The sequence below is a fragment of the Mastigoproctus giganteus genome, chromosome 4 (genome assembly GCF_048544385.1).
Source record: "Mastigoproctus giganteus isolate SK-2022 chromosome 4, ASM4854438v1, whole genome shotgun sequence".
In the NCBI taxonomy this organism is placed as follows: Eukaryota; Metazoa; Arthropoda; class Arachnida; order Uropygi; family Thelyphonidae; genus Mastigoproctus; species Mastigoproctus giganteus.
The window spans coordinates 31,857,499-31,877,546 of NC_143578.1; the positions used below are offsets into that span (position 1 = coordinate 31,857,499).

Here is a 20,048-nt window from a genome sequence, read left to right on the forward strand (position 1 = left end):
CACGAACTTGGGTTGGGATTCGCCGTACTCATACGTAATATATATTTATAAATACTTCTTGCGTTTGCTTGAATGGTCATTAGACTCGGGGGCACTCGCTTCTGAATCTGATTTTCCATCCATATTACAGCTGTTCCATCTTCGATATAGCACCTGAACGTTGTTTTGTGATCACTGTTGATCTTAAGTGCTTTGATCCTTTGATATGTTCTTTTATACGTGCACTGTCCTTTAAAATAATATTCATTGTTGAAGCAGCGAGAAATAATTCTCTTGCAATAGATGACAGACTTTGTCCTGCTTCGTACTTCATTTTCATCTTCATTTCTAAATCAATTTTCTTTGGTTATCTAGCACTGCCAGCACTTGTACTTTCCGTTGGTCCCTTTCCCTTCACCATTGTGATAAGTAAATAAGAATGAAGAGAAGATTCTGAAAATTTATTTATGCTTTTTTATATGATTGAAGATTTCAGTGAAGGGGAACACACTTCTCCATGATAACGTAAAAACCCATGCAATTGCAGTTATCGGTATTATCGCAAATGCAATAAGATCAAGTTTACTACCCGTTTATAATTAGGTGCACTAACAGAAAAGTCCAATAAACCGAAAAATGCAAATTGTTTTTATTGTTTTATGGTCGTGACCTCCGGAAACGTGCCTTAGAAAAATATCACAAAGGCGTTCAAAATTGATTCTTTAACGGGAACATATGATAATGATGAAAGGGTAGTGCAATTTCCATTATAAATATGACCTTTTAGAGAGATAAATAGCTTAGTAATATAGTGAAATTTTCAACTTCCAAAAAAAAAAACAATGTATTATTTAATTCACATTACGATATTTTCATAATACCTCCATTTATCGCTACAGGACACAAAATACATTTCCCCGATTTTTTTAAGTTTGCACTGGCCGGCAATAACTTACGGAAAGTCGAATTTCCATAAGTCGAGTATTACGTAAGTCAGGGAGTTCCTGTATAAGATATACATATTTGTATTTTTTGTTTGTGGAAGATATACATATGAAACTGTTAATCTTATCCATAGTTTATTTTAAGACATGATTAAGAAGGTTATTTGCAATGTGAAAGGGAGAAAAGATATTTAAAAAAGTTAATCTCACAGGACACATTTAAATTTTAAGGTTTAATTATTTTTCCAATTAAAAAAAGTAATATGAATTTTCAAGTTTTAGGTGGAAGGAATAGTCCCCCCCTTCCAAGTTATTCTGAGTTTTTCAGCCCACACAATGTGCAGATTGGCCCATGACCACACACCCTTGTACAAACATAATATTCACAGCATAATATGGCCTTAAATCCAAATACAGGCATTTGCAGCTTTACGAGTTCTCAGGGGTACAAGTTTTTTTTTTTTTTTTTTTTTTTTTTACAAGATTCAAGTATCAACAAAATCGAAAATATGAACATTAATTGCAAAAATTGAATGTTAAACATTCATAAATACCACATTTCAAACCACACGTGTAGCTTACAATACAGTGTACCCGCTTTACGATATTAATCCATTCCAGAGACACCATCATGTTGTGAAAATATTGTAATGTGAACCCAATAACACATTTTTTGGTAATTCGTTCAAAGACCTCGGAAGTTGAAAATTTCGTTATATAACTAAGCTATCTCTCTAAAAGGTCATTTTATAATGTAAATTGTATTAGTTACCAATTCAAATCATTAAAATGCACTACACTTTCATCGTTATCATGTGTTCTATTATAAGAATCAATTTCGAACACAACTTTATGATATTTTTCTAAACACATTTTTATTGTTTTATGGTCACGGGCATAAAACAATAAAAACAATTTGCACCTTTCAGTTTATTGTGCTTTTCTGTTAGTGCAAGCAATTATAAATGGCTAGTAAACTTGATTGTTATTGCATTTGTGAAAATACCAATAGCTGGAATTGTGTGGTTTTTGATGTTATTACTGAAATCTTCAGTCATATAAAAAACAAATAAATTTTCAGAATCTTCTCTTCATTCCTTTTTTTTTAAGCTTCGTGAACTTGTTGCTCCATGCAAATCGTGTTAGTTGCAATCTCACTTGTGCGTATCGCGTTAGTTACAATTTTTGCATGCCATTAAAAAATGCTCGTGCATGCTATTGTGAAATTTATAAAGAAAAGAGAAGATTAGGAAACAAACGCCTTTTGAAGAATTTCTGAGGATGACTCCTTGTGCAACAAACAAATGAGTGCCGAGCCAATAATGAGTGATCAATGAGTGTGCATTTAGTCGATGATGATGAAGAATAAACATTCTTTAACATTTGTAAGTCCTAAATAATTTCTTTATTATTATAATTTGCTTGATTTTTCAGGCTACACTTTCATTTCTTTGGATAAATCAATCATCATCTAAACATAAACATAAATTAATTAGCTAACTTTTTTTTTTTTTTTTTATGAGAACCCCAAACACGAGAGGTATTAGAAGCTATAGTACTTAGTACTGTGCTTGGGTTTCAGGTTGAGAAGACGAAAGAAGATATTTGTTGATATTGGACTTGAACTTCTTTAGACTGTAATTTTCAGGAAATACGTATGAAGGAAGGTTGTTCCAGAAAACGGCAGTTGAATGAATAAATGAGGAAGATGAAAAGTTGGTTCTGTGGGTTTGAAGTTGGACAGTAAATGGATGTTGGCTAGTGGCAACACATGTTCGGACTGTTTTGAAAGAGAGAGAGCATGATTTATAGAAGCCAATTCAGAAGAACAATGCACATGGAAGTATCTGTAGAAAAGGCATGCAGCAGAAACAGTGCATCTATGAGACAGCGAGTGGAAAGACTCTGTTAGAGATGAGTCATTAATTAACCTAACTGCCCTCTTCTGAATGGAATCTAGAAGCCTGAGAGAGGTTTTAGGGGCACTGCCCCAGATGTGGGAACAATATTCCATGGTACGGCGGATTTGCGATTTGTACAGAGTGAACAGCTGTTTGGCAGAAAAGTAACGCAGAGAGCAAAAGAGAAAACCAAGTTTTTTAGATGCAGAGGAAGCAATTTTTGTAATGTGCTTGTGATTAGAAGAGAGATTAGAAGTCAGGGTAATCCCCAAAAGAGATATATCATTTTGCCTAGAAATCGGAGTGTCACTAAAGATAAGCATAGGAGCAGAAGAATCCTTTTTGTGAGATATAAGACAAGGCTGAGTTTTAGAAGGATTGAAATCAACTAAGTTGTCTATGCCCCACTGGAGGATTACCTGGAGATCAGCATTTAAGGAATTGGTAGCAGATACTCAAGAAGTTTAAGCTGTTTGAGCAGGGCAAGGTTTATCAAACTGAAAAGTGGAATGCAATGTGCTATCATCGGCAAAACTATGGATAGGATTTCCAGTCAATGGAAGAAGGTCATTAATATACAAGAGGAAAAGAGTGGGGGAAAGAACTGAACCTTGGGGGACACCAGCATTAGTGAAGTTAGAAAACAGAGAGCCATCTACCATCACCCTCAGTGAGCGTTCAGAAAGAAAACTGGATAACCAATTACAGAAAACATTTGGCAAACCATATGATGGAAGCTTGTTTAGAAGACCTTTATGCCAAACACGATCGAAAGCCTTAGAGATGTCTAGAGAAACTGCTTGTGTTTCACCGAACTTTTCCATTGAATTTATGCATAAATGAGTAACATAAGCCAGAATATCACCAGTGGATTGACATTAGTGGAATCCATACTGACGATCGTTGATCAGAAGGAGGGTTTCTAGATAGTTTAAGAGTTGGCGGTTAATTGATTTCTCCATTACTTTAGAAAGAGTAGAAGTAATTGCAATGGGACAATAATTGGATGGGAGGGATTTGTCACCCTTTTTAGGAACTGGCTGGATATGAGCAAATTTCCAAACAGAAGGAAAAACACCTTTGAAATAAGAAAGTGAAAAAAGGCGGCAAAGAATAGGAGTAAGTTCAGGAGCACAGGTTTTGAGAACAAGTGGATAAATACCATCGGAACCTGGAGCTTTCTTAGCATCAAGATTCAAATCCTTCTGACATCCTTTTGATGGAACACCACAGGAGGCATTGAATGGTGCCTGTTGGGAATGGTGGGAAGTGTTGTAACAAGATCATTAATACATGAGTTGGAAGAAAAATAGGATGCTAGCAGGTCAGCTTTATCCTTGGCTGAAGTGACAACAGAACCATCTGTTTTTGACAGAAGTGGGAGCAGAGATAGGCAAAAGTTGCGGCCAATAACTTTGGCAAGAGACCAGAATGCTCGGCTACCATTAGGACAGAAGCAAGTTTTCTACTCTTAGCCTGTTCAAAATCTAGTTTGTACTGATTAATAACTGGCTTTACAATTGTTGTGAGCTTTGATGTAGGCAGAAAATGAAACTGAAGAATTGGAAACAAGCCAATTACGATATGCAACATTCTTCTCTTGAATAGCCTTAGCACATTTATTCGAAAACCAAGGTTTAGATAAACGTTGAGATTTTAGAGTGGAGTGTGGAATGAAGGATTACATTCCTACAAAAATAATTTCACTGACACGATCTGAGCAATCATTGACATCAAAAGTTTTGAAACAGTAATCCAACCAAGGAAAAGAAGAAGAGAAATCTTGCAGGTCATCCTATTTTGCATTCTTGTAATACCAAACGACATGCGGTTGGGAATAGCGGTGAGATAAAGGCTCCATTGGAGAAGAGACAGTCACCAAGTTGTGATCTGAGGTGCCTAAAGGACCACTCACTTCAATTGTGTGCTTAGTAGGGTTCTTTGTGAGAAAATGGTCAAGCTTGTTGGCTGTATGGTTAGGATTGTCCGGTATTCTGGGAGGTAAATGAACAATCTTTGCAAGGTCATTAGTAATTGCAAAAGCTTCAGCATCTTGACCAGCTGGGTTGGTGCGACTAGAAGATGGAAGCCAGTTGGTGTTGTGAACATTAAAATCACCATGGAATATTACCTCACTGTTAGAAAAGTTGGACTGGAGAAAGTCAAGTTGCAAAGAGAGGAAGTCAAAGAGCTTCAAGTGATTAGTGGAGTTGGGAGAACGGTAGAGACAACAGATGAATTTGACATAATGAGATAGAGAGATTTTAAACCAGAGAAGGTAGAAAAGAGGAGATTCCAAATTTCCAATCTCTGATAGGGAATATCAGAACAGACATATGCACAAGTACCACCTTTGAGGCGAAAGGAATCGTACAGCGAATAATTTCGGCAACTGAGATGAGCAGTAGTTGAATCAACTGATAACTGCAATTCTGTCAGAAAAAGTACATGGGGTTTGGCAGACTGCAAGTGGAAATGGACATCGTTGAGATTAGAACTGAGACCACGTATATTTGTGAAACGAACTAGGAAGTGTTTGGGAGGTTTAGATCTTTTTGCAGATAAACGTACTCTATTAGTTTGACAATTCATTATGTGTTCAATAGTGAGAAAAGGTGGGGGGGGGACATGCTGTATGAAGTAATGTAATTTTTTGATATGGCGTACACATGGTAAGAAAATACCCAGATCCGTGACATAATGTGGCCTTGGCAATGCCCCCCCCCCCATATACACACTACTCGGACTCCCTGTAGTCACTATATGGCAGAGTAGAGGTAAAACTTTTTTTTTAAGCTTCATAAACTTGTTACTCCATGCAAATCATGTTAGTTGCAATCTCACTTGTGTGTATCATATTAGTTGCAATTTGTGCATGCTGTTAAAAAATGCTTTTGCATGCTATGATGAAATTTATAAAGAAAAGAGAAGATTATCTTGGAAACAAATGCCTCTTGAAGCATTTCTGAAGAAGACGACTCCTTGTGCAACACAAGTGCTGAGCCAATAATGAGTGATTAACGAGTGTGCATTTAGTCGATGATGATGAAGAAGAATAAACATTCTTTAACATTTGTAAGTCATAAATACTTTTTTTATTATTATAATTTGCTTGATTTTACAGGCTATGTTTTCATTTCTTTGCATAAATCAATCATCATTTAAACATAAACTAATTAGCTAACTAATTTCATTGTTGAGAACGTAACCCCTATTTTTAACATTGTCTGTGGGAAATAAATTCTTGCTTTACAAGCGCCACTAGGAACGAATGAACTCTTAATGTCGGGATTTCCTGTACATTATATAAATGGTCCAATCCCTAAAGTTTGCCAGTCTCTAATCCACATGATGCATGAGGTGATAGCTATATAGCATTTGCTGATTTCATTTTAAATCTCAACTGCGACTTGAGGCACAGAAAATTACATAGAATATTTGTGTAAGTTTATTATGTCAGTTTACGTTTCCATCTTCGTTGTTGGATGAAAAAGCTTATAATGGACACACCTGGCTAAACAGGTTTTTGATTCAATTTATATTAATGCATCCTTCCATATTATTTTATATAAAATTGTATTACTTTCAACGATAATAGTGTCATATTGCTATTATGATGTTGGACAGTAATTTATTGTAATACACATGTGTGCATTCTTAATAGCTATTAATTTCATTTTTCAAACATATACCATTCCCTGACAATTTTTGTTTTTCATTAGCCTAGAAAGAGATCAAACAAAAAGCTGAGTACAGGTAAGAAACGTTTTATTCTAATTAATCCATGTTATATAAATCCTTTCAATAAATATCTGTTTTTCAGATATGCTTTGTTTATATTGCTTTATGTTAACTCTGTTGTTGCATATTTTTAATCAAATAACATAATTGTCAACTTCTAATAATTGAAAACTGGAAAAATTTTAATATATATCAAATTTCATCTGGAAGAAACCAGAAAGCACAAAAAAAAAAAAACTTTTATGTAAAGCAATTTCTTAACAAGAATTATGATGTATAGTGGTCCCTGTTGATCATATTCCCGGTGCACAATGATTCCAGCCAATGGCGAATCCTGAAATTGCGCGAGAAGCCTAAGATTTTTGCATCCTTGAGTGTGATATGGCTCTCCTGACAATAGTGAGCAGCCAGTGCTGAATGGGTAAAGTCAGCTTTAGTGGTGGCGGTCTGGTGGTCCCTCAGCCGATTTTCCAAATGAAAGATGGTCTCCCCTATGTAGCTTGCGTCGCAGTCCTGGCACGGTATGCGGAATCATCACACATCAGTATCACCGGGAATACGATCAATAGCGACCATGGCACCCGCATGAAAATACTTTCCAGTGCTCAATTAGTTGAAAAAGACTACATACAGCAGCTGAAAGCCTCTATGTATGTTATTTTTTTTCTAAATTTAATGTTATCTCTTAAATATCTGTGCCTTGTATCAATTTTTTGTGTTACTGTGTTTAATCTCTCACTTACTAATTAAGTTCTTTTCACTTGGTCGGTGCAAGCAAGAAATCACTATGCATCCAAATCCCGATCTCACAGGGTTCTTCAATCATCAATTATGATCTATGTTATAGTGTATGTTACAGCTGTTGTTAGAAACATTAAGTACAGAAATTAATTACATCAATACTCTTTAGGTAGCTGACAAGCTAAATAAATATTTTGTATCAACATTCATGCATGAAGGAATGCTTAGAGATGGCATACCAAAAGTATACCAACTTATAACTGGAACCTAATTTTCTGATAACTGACAGGAAAGTGTAAGAAGAATTATTGAAATTAAAAGTAAATAACATACCTGGGGCAGATGGAATCTATTCAGTTATGTTAAATAAACAGCAGAAAGAGGTAAGTAAACCTTTAGCCATTATTATGAGACCATCCTTGGATTCATGGGAGATCCCTGTGGATTGTTAAAATGTTTCCCCATTTCACAAGGGGGAATCAAAAGATGACGTCAGTAATTATAGACCTATAAGTCTGATTTCTGTTCCAGGGAAAATAATACCATCAATGATCAAAGAAGTAATGCAGTTACATGGTAATCACATCATGGATTTGTTAGAGGAAGGTCTTGTTTGACCAGTCTGATTGACTCCTATGACATAGTAACAAAGGAACTAAGTGAAAAAAAAAAATCTTGACAGCATGTGCTTAGATTTCAGCAAAGCTTTTGATATTTTTACACATGCAAGACTGCTATGCAAATTGAAGCAATGTGGCATTAGGGACAAGTTACTGCTATTATAAAGGGATGGTTGAGTGGCAGAAGGCATAGAGTGGTTATTAATGGTCACCACCCTTTATTGATTGTTATTTGTGGAATCCTTAAGGTTTCAGTGCCAGGCCCTTTATTTTTATTAATCATTTCATTAATAATAATAATAATTACTTAATTATTATTAATGATATTGAATGAAGATATATCAAGTTTAATTTCAAAGTGTGCAGATTGCATGAAGGTTGGCAGGTGGTTAATGACAGAAATCAGGCTGTGATACTGAAGCATGACCTAGAAAAATTAGCCAAATGGGCTAAGAAATGGTAGTTGAAGTTTAATATTGAAAAATACAAGGGGAAATCTGGGATTACTGCTTCTCAAATGCATTTGAGAAGCAGTAATCTCAGAATAACATACCAATTGGATGGTGTTGCACAAGGGTTGGGGGAGGGGGGAATGTAATATCTGAAATGAAGTTTTCTGAGCAACGTTAGACAAACTACAAGGACAGCTCATGAGGTTCTGTCAAGGAATTTTTCCAGTAGGTACAAGGACATGATCATCCCTTTGTATAAGGCACTGGTTAGGCTGCATCTTGAGTACTGCATACAGATCTAGAAGCTTCATTGTAGGAAGAATGTGGATCTTTTGGAACTGATGTAGAGAAGACCATCATGATTAGTCAAAGACAGAAAAGGGTACTCTTACCATAAAAGTCTTCATTTCTGCAAAATGCAGCATCTGGAAACTGAGCACCTGTGAGGAGACCCAATTGAAATGTATGAGACCTTAAATGGATTAAGTAAATTAAATGTGGATGGCATCATAACTCTTGCTTGGATGACACGCATAAGAGAACATAAATTTAAAAATGATGGCTGTGAAATAGTTGTGTGGGAAATTTTCTTTTGAGCCAGAGGGTGATGGACTGTTGGAACAAACTTCCATCTGGTGTTGTAGTAGTACGTAGTTTGAATATAGTCAAAGATATTGATAACTTAGTTGCTGCTACTTGCCTCTAGTATTTCAGGTTGATAAAATTAAATCCATATCAAGAATTTTATTAATATTATAGCTTAGCCAAGTACTAATGATGGATAAATGCACTATTCACCTTAACATAGGTGTGTTTGAAAAGCAAGACTTGTAGTGAGACATTCGAATTTGAATTTACAGAAATATAATTGCGCTAAAATAAATGAATATATATAAAAAAATATATATATATTAAAATATTTATGCCATGTAGATAGGAAAAAATGAAATAGGTCTTTATTGATACTTATATCATTTACAAGCACCATATCAACACTAAATTGTTATACGGTGACATTTCAGAATTCTTTCTGAATCCTGTTATTAGACCTAAGTGGAACTAAATAAGAAATAAAATAAACCTGAAATAAAAGATTTCACAAGAGAACAGAGTGATTTATGAAAACTTGTTACATTGTATATCTTCAAAAATTTTCATCATAATCATCGATTAGGAAGATGCTAAAAAAAACAAGGGAGCACAAATACCTTACTCAGTTATTGAGGACTAAAACTTCATTCTTCACAAAATTATATTGGTTTATTCAAATAAAAATGGCTAGTTTGCAGTGCCACAAATCAACCCACTGCCTTAGTGGACATACAGGATTGTTAAAATTAAAGTATCCCTATGTAGAGGGCTCTGGAGTGAGTTCTAAGGCTCGTATTGAAGAGAAATTTGGACAACAGGTACAATAAAGAATGCGCTCGCCATTTATTGGGGGGAAAAGATTTGTTACAAAATTTGTCACTGTATGGCGCGTAACTATCTTAGTTATGATTACACAAATAATTTACGCTATTTGCATAATCGTAAGTTATTGCCATAGCGTCACTACTCAGCTCTACTGTACTGTATAAAAGCAAAGCAGTCTCTTCAAAATCATACAGTAGATGTTTGTGTGCACTACAGCAGCAATGCCAACAGCGTTGCAGGAAAAGGCACTATTAGTGAAGCTGTACTATCAGAACAGCACCAATGCAGCTGTGGCTATCAGATAATTCCGGTGTCAGAAGCGCATAAGGCATGGACCTATGACTGTTTGTGCTGTCTGCTGCAAAATGATTGTGAAATTTGAACCAACAAGACATCTTGGTGTCTTGTCGGTTCAAATAGGTCCACTCATTTTCGACCTCTACCAACCAGGTAGAGGTCGAAAATGAGTGGACTCCTCTCGTGTTGAATATGTGGCTATGGCTGTCATGGATTTATCAAGTCAATCTCCATGTGGTAGCGCAAGTGTGCCAGCTGTTTCTCACGAAGTGGACATGCCGTATTCCACCGTAAGGCTAGTAATGCGTCAGGTGTTGTGGTACTATCCTTACAAGATGCACATGCTGCAGCAGCTAAAGCATAGTGATTGATGCTGATATTTGTTTCACATACATACTTCAGTTTCTGGGGCAAATGACAGAGGATATAACTTGCCATGGAACATCCTTTGGAGTGATGAAGCCAACTTCTACTTAAACGGACAAGCGAATGCGTACAACTGGGCAACAGAAAACCCTCGAGTTATCCAAGAGGTCCTGTTGCATTCTCCAAAAGTGACAGTGTTGTGTGGATTTATGGCCACATTCATGATTGGGCCATATTTTTTTTGAACAGGTAACGCTGACTGGACTCCGCACCTGTTCTGTCACTGGACAGTGATATTATGAATTGTTAGCAAATTTCGCAATACCAGAGCTCCAACAATGTGGGTGCCTTCAGGATACCATATTCATGCAAGATGGTGCACCATCCCACATCCACCGTTGTGTCCAAAGATTGCTAAGGCAACACTTTACAGACAAACGGGTCATCAGCCGTTGTTTCCAGACACCTTGGCCACCCCAATCACCGGACCTCACCCCATGCGACTTCTGGTTGTGGGGTTTTTGAAGAACCAGGTGTATCGGAAAGGATGTCAAACTCTGACAGATCTGAAGGATAGCATTAGACATCATGTGCTGGCTATTCCAGTTGACATGTTACGTTCTGCTGTAGAAAATGATGTTCTTCAAATGGAAACTGTTGTCGACCAAAATGGAGGACACATTGAACAAGTGCTGTTCAAGTGATTTGTATTTCCACAGCACCATATAGTGACAAATTTTGTAACTAATTTTTTTTTTTCCAATAAATGGCAAGCACATTATTTATTGTATCTGTTGTCAAAATTTCTCTTCAGTATGAGCCTTAGAACTCGTTCCAGAGCCCTCTACATAGGGATACTTTAATTTTAACAACCCTGTATTTTACCAAAGAAGGTAGAAAAGGTAACCAAATCAAATACCAAAATACAGGATGATACAATGTTAAATCATATTGAAACATGATAAATCATGTTATAATTTATGTATAATATGGGCCATAATTAATGTACTGATTTACCTGTATTGTTTGAATTTGGTCATTAGTTATTACCTGTATGTCAAAATTTTACATTTTGTACTTAGTCTGTCAGTTCCGTTTATGATCTGAAAATGGTTCCCAAGTTCAAAAGTCAGACCACAATCCATCCACAGGCTTATGTCCAGATTACCAGTGATATTTTATAAAAATGGTGCATTACTGTCACAAGAAATATATAAAAATAATCAATTTTAAAGTCTACCAGGAATTATATTTATTATATGGTGTACATCCCCTCCTGCTTACACATCCCATAAAATTTACTATAAAATTATAAGATCAAGTCATATATGTAATATATAGTTTAAAATGCAAATTTTAGAATTTAAGTATGTGTCATTTAATAATGCTATCAGTGGTTGAACAGAATATAAACAGATTCCATATGTCAATAGTAAACACGTTTAAACCTACATGTTATAAAGGTTGCATGTTTAGCCATATGTGCAAAGATATATATAACTGCATCTAAATTTGGGTGTCTGTGTTGTGCAAGCAGGAGGGGATGTTCAATCTGTTGTCTTCTCTAATATCCCATCTGATGGAGAGAGTGTTGAATAGTCCTACTGCAAGAGTGTCTTAGGCTGTTCTAATTGTATCTATGGTTATGTACACTGTGTGATCATCCTGTTGATCTGCATGAGTCACTGCAGTTGTTTCTCATCCTGTTCATCCACCATTGTTTTGTGCAAGCAGGTCATTTTGCTCCTTGTCTGCTATTCCTCTTACAGTGGTGGGTTGAGAACAGTCCCATAGATGTGCTCTTTTGGAGTGGAGATACTTCCCCACCTTGCACCAACCATCATGCCTCATCAATAGCCCATATCGTGGCCCCTTCCCATGCCTGTCACATGATGATGATGATGATGATGCCTGTCACATCATCATCATCAGCCATTTTCATTTTCAATCCACTGCAGGATGAAGCCTCTCCAGCAACTTTCCAGTTCCTTCTGTTTTGTGCAATGGCCATCCATTTACTACCCACAAACTCATGAATTTCATCTGTCACATATTATGTGCCAACTGTACACATAAGCATGTATTGGCTGTTCACCCTAATGAGTTTTTATTACTGTCGTGCAATCCATATATGTATATATATATAATTAGAGATAAATGAAAATGGTAAAAGCTTTTATTAAACAGTAAGTGCAGGGCAGATGAGAACAGAAAATGGAAATCTGTCAAAGGAAATCTATAAAAATAATCAAATTACAAAGCAGCATATCAAGAATTATATTATAATCATTATATAGCATATTAAAACTTGCTATATTATAAGATCAAATGTGTAATATATAGTTTAAAATGGTAATTTCAGGATTTATATATGTGGCATATTTAATAGAAGATGAGGCATCTACTTCACATGAGTGCATCTGCTTAGTATACAGTAAACCCCCGCTATTCGCGGTTTCTCGTATTCGCGATCGCTGATTTAATATAAAATGAAACCTAAAAAAAATGTGAATTTTGAAGTGCCGTGAATATTTTTCCCCATAAAAAAACATGGGCGTGGCTAAATTATCTTTCCCGGTCAAAACAACGTTCAGTGGGTGGGGGGAGGGGGTGACAAAATCGCGAGCGTGGATGTTTCTTGCTAATCCTTGTTCAGTATGTGTTATGCGCTTGTCATGGAAGGTTTCGTCATTTGCTTTTAATTTATATGCTTAAAAATTGAATAAATTTATCAATTTTTAAATTGATAAATCAATTTTTAAAAATCAATTTTTAAATTGATATGCTTACAAAGGTGATAAATCTACCGTTTTGCAGTGTAAAACAGACTTTTTCGAGTGTGTTAATGGAAGAAAGTGACTTTATTGTGGACAAGTTCTTTCTAACCCGTACAAAAATATGGCTACAAATAACAAGAGAAATGTGAAAATATCAAAGGTGATGACTAGCGAATAAAATTGAGTTATTAGACAATTTCTAATGGTGAAAGTGTCTCCTCAGTGGCAAAACATTATAAAATCAATGAGTCAACGGTACGATCAATCAAAAAATCTGAAGAAAAAATCCACCATAGTGTCCGTGAAAACGCGCTAATTGCTTCAAAAATTTGCTCTGTAACTCGTGATGTTCAATTAGAAAAAATGGAAAAAGCTTTAAATCTGTGGATAGAAGACCGAACTCAAAATAAAATTCCGTTAAGTTCACTCATCATTCGTGAAAAGGCAAAACTCCTTCATCAACACTTTAGCGAAACTGGTGATAGCACTGGCGGGATAAGTTTTTTAGCTAGCAAAGGCGCTGGTTTGAAAGATTTGTTTGAAATTTCTAATATATATTACATTTAATATTAAATTGTTTCTTATTTTCATTTCGATGCCATATGCTTGCATTTCACTGTGTACTGTCTATGTACATAGTCATATTATGAAGGTACACATAATACATAAATAGACAAAATTTTAGACTAGTTTTTCTTATACATTTCATACTTTGGAACGGAACCCCTTTATTACTATGGGAGCCATAACTCAGTATTCGCGTTTTCTGTATTCGCGACATTTCTCAGGAACGTAACCCCCGCGAATAGCGGGGGTTTACTGTATTATTCTTTTTGCTACAGTTTCTCTATTCTTGTACTTGTGAGTATCTGTGTGGATAGATAAAAGTACAGACAGATTGTTAAATGCTATTGTCAATAAGATTACTGAGTGTTGCCGGTGTATAGGTATACCTCACTTAACGACAGGGTTAAGTTCCTCAAAAAAAGAATTGTTAATCAAAATATCATTAAATGAGTGGCGATTTCCCATGTTTTCCCATATTAAAATGATAGATGTGTGTTCCTTGAAAAATTGAAAAAAGAAAATTAAGAGTCAATTTTAAATATAATGATTGTTAGAACATAATGCAGTAATATGTAAGAAAGTAAACTTGCCTGTTTTGCATAAGTGACATAATAATAGTATATTAGTAAGAGAAGATTGAAACTTTGTGCATCAGCGGTTTATTTATTATAGAACCATTCTCCCCATTAGGCCTGTAACCATGGAAGAAAGAAAAATTGTAGAATTAAAAAAAAATTAACTCTTTTTTTTTAAATAGTTCTTCTGTTGTAGGTAAATGAGGTCATTTAAAATATGTGTCTGTTTGATAAATATCTACTCTTTTTCTGTTCATACAATCTCCGTAGCCAGGTGGGCAGGAGCAGCAGTGCGTAGTACACGCTTCTGGATTGGACCGGGGTTCAAGCCCGTCACCACCAAATACAGAGTATGCGGAAAGGTCAGGGAATGACCACCGCATATCCCGGAGCAATATGGCCTTAGTTGCTAATCCTCCTAAAAAAACAAATAACAAACAAACAAACAAACAAACTCTTCATAGAATAGCCAGTAACATTTGTATGCTTCTCTATGTATCTGATAATTCTGCTGTTCCTATGTGTGTGTCCTCATCTTTCACTGAAAAGATGACCATTGGAGTTTTTAAATGGGTAAAAGCTTCTGACATATCCTTGATTGTTATTAATTTTATGGCTGCAGCATTAGCGTTTTCTCACCCTTACCTCGAGTTCTTTGGTTTTCAGGATTAAGTAGTCAAATCACCTCGACAAGCCCAAGATGGGTAGGAAATGAAAAAAACAGGAAGACATTGGAAGAGTTGGGAAGGTACAGGGAAAGAAAAGTGGGGTTGATAGAACAAGACATCCACCAGTTAAAAATGAGCTTTGGGGATAGCAGGCTTTGAGCAATTTAACCACATTAGCCTCCTTGACATTATCCAAGCCAGACTTTTTTTGCAATCTCCTCTTTGTTTCTTTGTATATCATTGGCTTTCCTAGTCCAGGCTAATTTTAAATACAACCAGACCAGTCTCCTTCAAACTCTACTCACCTTTGATGCCTTAACTTTTTTTTCCATACTACCTCTTCTTTTCATGAGCATTTTGATCCATTTTTGTTTTAAAATAGGTCCAAAATGGGATTGTTAAAGTCAATGAACGAAGTAAATGGCATATAGAGTACCTTCTACTTATTAAACGAAACTGATTTGGCTGTAAATGTTGCAACAGTGGTGGTTTATTTTTACTCAACTTGGAGCACTGCTGTTTGATGGTGCATGTTTAATATTTTTGGCAATAAAATATTTTTAAGGTGTCTTTACATCAAGGTGGATGTCACAAACTAAATATTGGTGGTAATTTTCAAGTATCATTATAATGAAATGTTGTTAAGTAAACTTTTTCAGTAAGAAGTGTACATATATATATCATGTATTGTAATATGTTAGAGCATATTTCAGTATGTTAGAAGGGTAACTGGTAGCATTGCTAGCACATAGTGGTTTATTAGGTGAGATAATGCAATGGAATCAGAGAATTAATATGCACTGATATATTTTGTCTGTCAGTTATGCTAAAAGTGGTGAAATGTAGTTGGTTATAGGAAAGTAGAAATCTTCCACTTTGAAATCTGAATAATTCAGGAGGTGGAAAGGACTAGATATAGAAAGATATCAAATGTGAAGAAACAGAAAAAGCATGAACCAAATGTTACTTTGGTTTACTAGATTCATCATTCCTCCCAATAGCTGGGCTCTGGATTACATCTGGGTGCAGTGGTATATAATATAATATAATATTTAAAAGCAAAATTAAAATAACTAAAACAGACTAGAAGATTAAAAAAGTTTATAATTAATGGACTCACATATGCAGTTATGTGTTGCATTCACAAACTTTTCAGGAAGTTTTTATCTAGCACTTATACTAAGAGAGAAAGAGTTGGAAAATAGCATTTGTAAGAAAACATAAATCTCCATCCCTTTGAACATAGTTAATAGATCAGAAGGTGGAAAAATTAGATTCAGATAGTTGAAAGATACAATGAAGAAACAAATGTATAACTTGGATTTATCAGAGCTGTCAGTCCCACCCCAATAGGTGGGCATTATCCAAGGCCCATCTATTGGGATGAAAAATAAAATGCACTGTTTCAGGGAGGAAGTATGTTGCTATTTAATTAACATGTATGCCATTACCCATATCCATTGTTGAGCTCTTTTTGAAACCTCATCAATGGATAGGTAAGCCATTGATGAGGTTCCAAAAGAGTCTTGAAATGTGGTGCCTTATATTTCAAGTAACATAATACTGATCAGCTCATGATGAAGTACCTCCACAATACAAGATCAATGCATTAAGCAGCAAACCCATTTTTCTCATTAATGTGTACAAAATGAGCTAATGTGCAACCTGTATAATAATGTTCTATAACTTCCATAGTATGAGGCTTTTGCCCTAAATTAATTTCAGTTTCCTTGTGATTTTAATATAAAGTATTCTCTAGATGAAGACTGGTAATAATATGCAGTGAGATTTAAGAGATTGAGATTTTAAGCCCTTTGTAACTAATTTTTACTTATTCAGTTTTGTTAAAAAATTATTTTCTAATAAAAAAGCAAAACCAGTATAAATCAAATGCATCATTACAACAAGTTAAATGTATTGTTGACAGATAAATTATCTTGCTGTATTAGTCATAAAGATTATAATAGCTAGTAAACTATAAATTACATTCTTCAGTATGATGGACTCTATTATGTTTGTATGCAATTCCAAGAAGTTATCCCATAAGCCTTTATATCTTGCCTCCACTAAATAATTAAGTTTACTGTCTGCAGTAAATTAATGGTATGGAAAGAATTAGTGGCTGAGAATTAGACCAGTACAAAGATAGTGCAACTAAAACCAAACTGTGAAACCAACATAGTTCATTTTACAGTTTAATATATTTGTCTTTAGGTGCAAATGAGATAGCCACAATTATGACACAAAAAATACCTACCTTCTGAACTAAGAAATCAGCTTTGTCAGGTGTGTGTTGGTTTCAAAGTTCGGTGTTTCACTTTTTGTTTGGCTGCCTTTGTGTGTGTGATCCCTTAATTCCATTGATGAATATTAAAGTAAACATATGGTATCTGACTTTTTTAAATTTGTTTATGTATGTGTTGTGATGCATATCTTCCTCCATAAATGTATTTATCAATCTTAGCTCATTGTCACTGACTCTGAAACAGTTACAGTTTTAGCAATAGATACAAAATTACAGCACCTTTCTTCAGTGAGCAGCTACTAGCCCAGCTGCCTTTAGTTGTGCCCTTATCATCATTCATCAGTAGTATATACATTTATGTTTTTTAAAATTTATTACACATAGGGTTTTTGTGCTTTATTAATTTTAATTAACCTTTTATGATGAATCATATAATTCATTTAACCTTAAATAGTCATCATTAAAAACAAAATTCTTTTTCGTTGTGTCTTCCACAATTTAAGAAATTAATATGCCTCTAACTGATGTGTAAGTTCTGATTTACTTCTGTTTAAATTTATATCTGGGTTTTGCAATTTTAAAATATCTATCTATCTACATTTTATAAATTTTTTCATATAGCTGCACAAATAGCCCAAACGAAGAAAGGTTGTATTGATTTGGAGACCCCAGACTCCATTCTAGTTAATACAAATCTAAGGGTAAGTATATTTTTTAAATTGAATTTTATAAATTTTCAGTATTTTAAATTTGTATTGTTAGGATAGTCCCCAGTAATGAGATCTTAGCTAGAAATCGGAATGCCTTCGGAGATGAACATGGAACGGTAGATGTTTCATGTTAAATAAGACACAACTGATTTCTAGAAGGATTGAAGCTAACCAAGTTTCCTTTGATCCCCCCCATTAAAGAATTACCTGGGCATCAGAATTTTAAAGAATTGGGTGGATATTTGAGAACTTGAGCTGTTTATGCAGAACAAACATAAACATAAACATATCCTGCATAAACAGCTCAACTTCCTCAAATATCCTCAAACTAGAAGGTGGAGTGTAGTATGCTATCATCAGCAAAACTATGGATAGCATTTCCTATCGGTGAAAGAAGGTAATTAATATACAAGAGGTATATTAAAAACTGAACCTTGGGACACACCGGCATTAGTTGAGAAGTTAGAGAGCCATTTACTATAACATGCAGTAAGCATTTAGAGAGAAAAACTGGATACCACTACAAGAAAACAGCTGGCACACTTAAAATGGGAGCTTATTTAGAAGGTCTTTATGCCACATGTGATCAGAAGACTTAGAAATGTCAAGAGAAACTGTTTTCACTTTCACTAAATGTTTCGATTGAATTTGTCCAAAGTTGAGTAATATATGCCAATATATCCACTAGTAAATCTAAAGAAGTGTTGAAATATACATTAGTAATCATTGATCAGACGGAAGGTCTGATAAATGTTGAGATGGTTTCCCAAAAAATTTAACTGTGTACTTTTAATTGTTGTTGGCAAGAAAAAGATCAAGATGATAGGTAGCTGATGGATTTCTCCATTACTTTGAAAAGCGTAGAGGTAAGTGCAATGAGAAAAGAATGATTTGTCACTTTTGGGAGGGCTGGCTGGATGTGAGCAAATTTGTATTAATTGAGACATATGATGCAAGAAAGCAAGCTTATACAGCACCAGCCAAAAAAAAAAAAAAAAAAAACCCAAAGGCAAATTTCCACACTTCTATTCAACAACTGTCTTTCCTCAATTTGAATCTATGCCCCCTCAGGTTCTTAATCTGAGCAGACAGAAGTATCCCATTAACATTGAGCCTGCTCAAACCATTCCAGACAGTATACACCTCAACCAGATCACATTGCAGGTGCCTAGTCTCCGGATGCTGCAACTTGCAGAACTTAAGCCTCTCTTGTTAAGAGTACCCCTTTGTTCCTCTCACCAATCTTGTTGCCCTTCTCTGTACTTGTTCTAGCAACACTGTATCCTTCCTAAAATGAGGCCTCCAGACCTGTATGCAGTACTCAAGGTGTGGCCTTATTCAAAGAGATAATCACCTCCTTGTCTCTGCTAGCAAAATTCCTATATATCACTGACAAAACTCCATGACCTACTCTGGCAGACCGTCTGAACTGCTCAGTGCACTTCATATGTGACTGCACAATTACCCCCAGGTCTTTTCAATTCTCCACTTCCCTGAGTGTTGTACCACACAATTGGTATGTTTCTCTTGGGTTACTGCTACCCATATGCAGTGCTTTGCATTTGGGTAGCAGTCAATGTTAAACTCCACTTCTCAGCCCATCTGCCTAACTTTTCTAGATCCTGTTGCAGTAGCATACTGTCTTTACTCTCATTAACAACCCTGCCACCCTTTGTGTCATCTGCAAACTTGAACAGTAAGCCTGATATACCTTCATCAGTATCATTGATAAATATACAAAACAATGGGCCAGCACGAAACCGTGGGGGACTTCACTAATAACATTAGTCCACGTAGAACAGTGTCCATTTATTACCACTGTATGCCATCTCCCACTCAGCGTTCCCTTTATCCATTGTAGCAACTTGCCATTAATGCCATACTGCTCCAATTTGTACAGCAGTCTTCCATGTCCAAAAGCTTTCCTGAAATCCAAGTATATGATATCAAAATTATTTTTTGCATCCAGTTCCTTTGTGACAACACTGTAATATCCAATCAAATTGTTCAGACAAGACTTCCTCTTAACAAGCCCATGCTGTGTCTGAA

The 20,048-nt window shown here is 35.4% G+C and overlaps 1 protein-coding gene across 1 annotated transcript in view; it reads left to right on the forward strand.

The window, feature by feature from the left end:
* Asx (transcriptional regulator additional sex combs) overlaps positions 1–20,048 on the forward strand; it is a 331,051-nt gene that overhangs the window by 220,555 nt on the left and 90,448 nt on the right. Inside the window, exons 8-9 of the mRNA XM_090372619.1 lie at positions 6,547–6,580; positions 17,911–17,990. Of these exons, the coding sequence (XP_090228745.1) occupies positions 6,547–6,580; positions 17,911–17,990 (114 nt within the window). The remainder of the gene's footprint in view (positions 1–6,546; positions 6,581–17,910; positions 17,991–20,048) is intronic.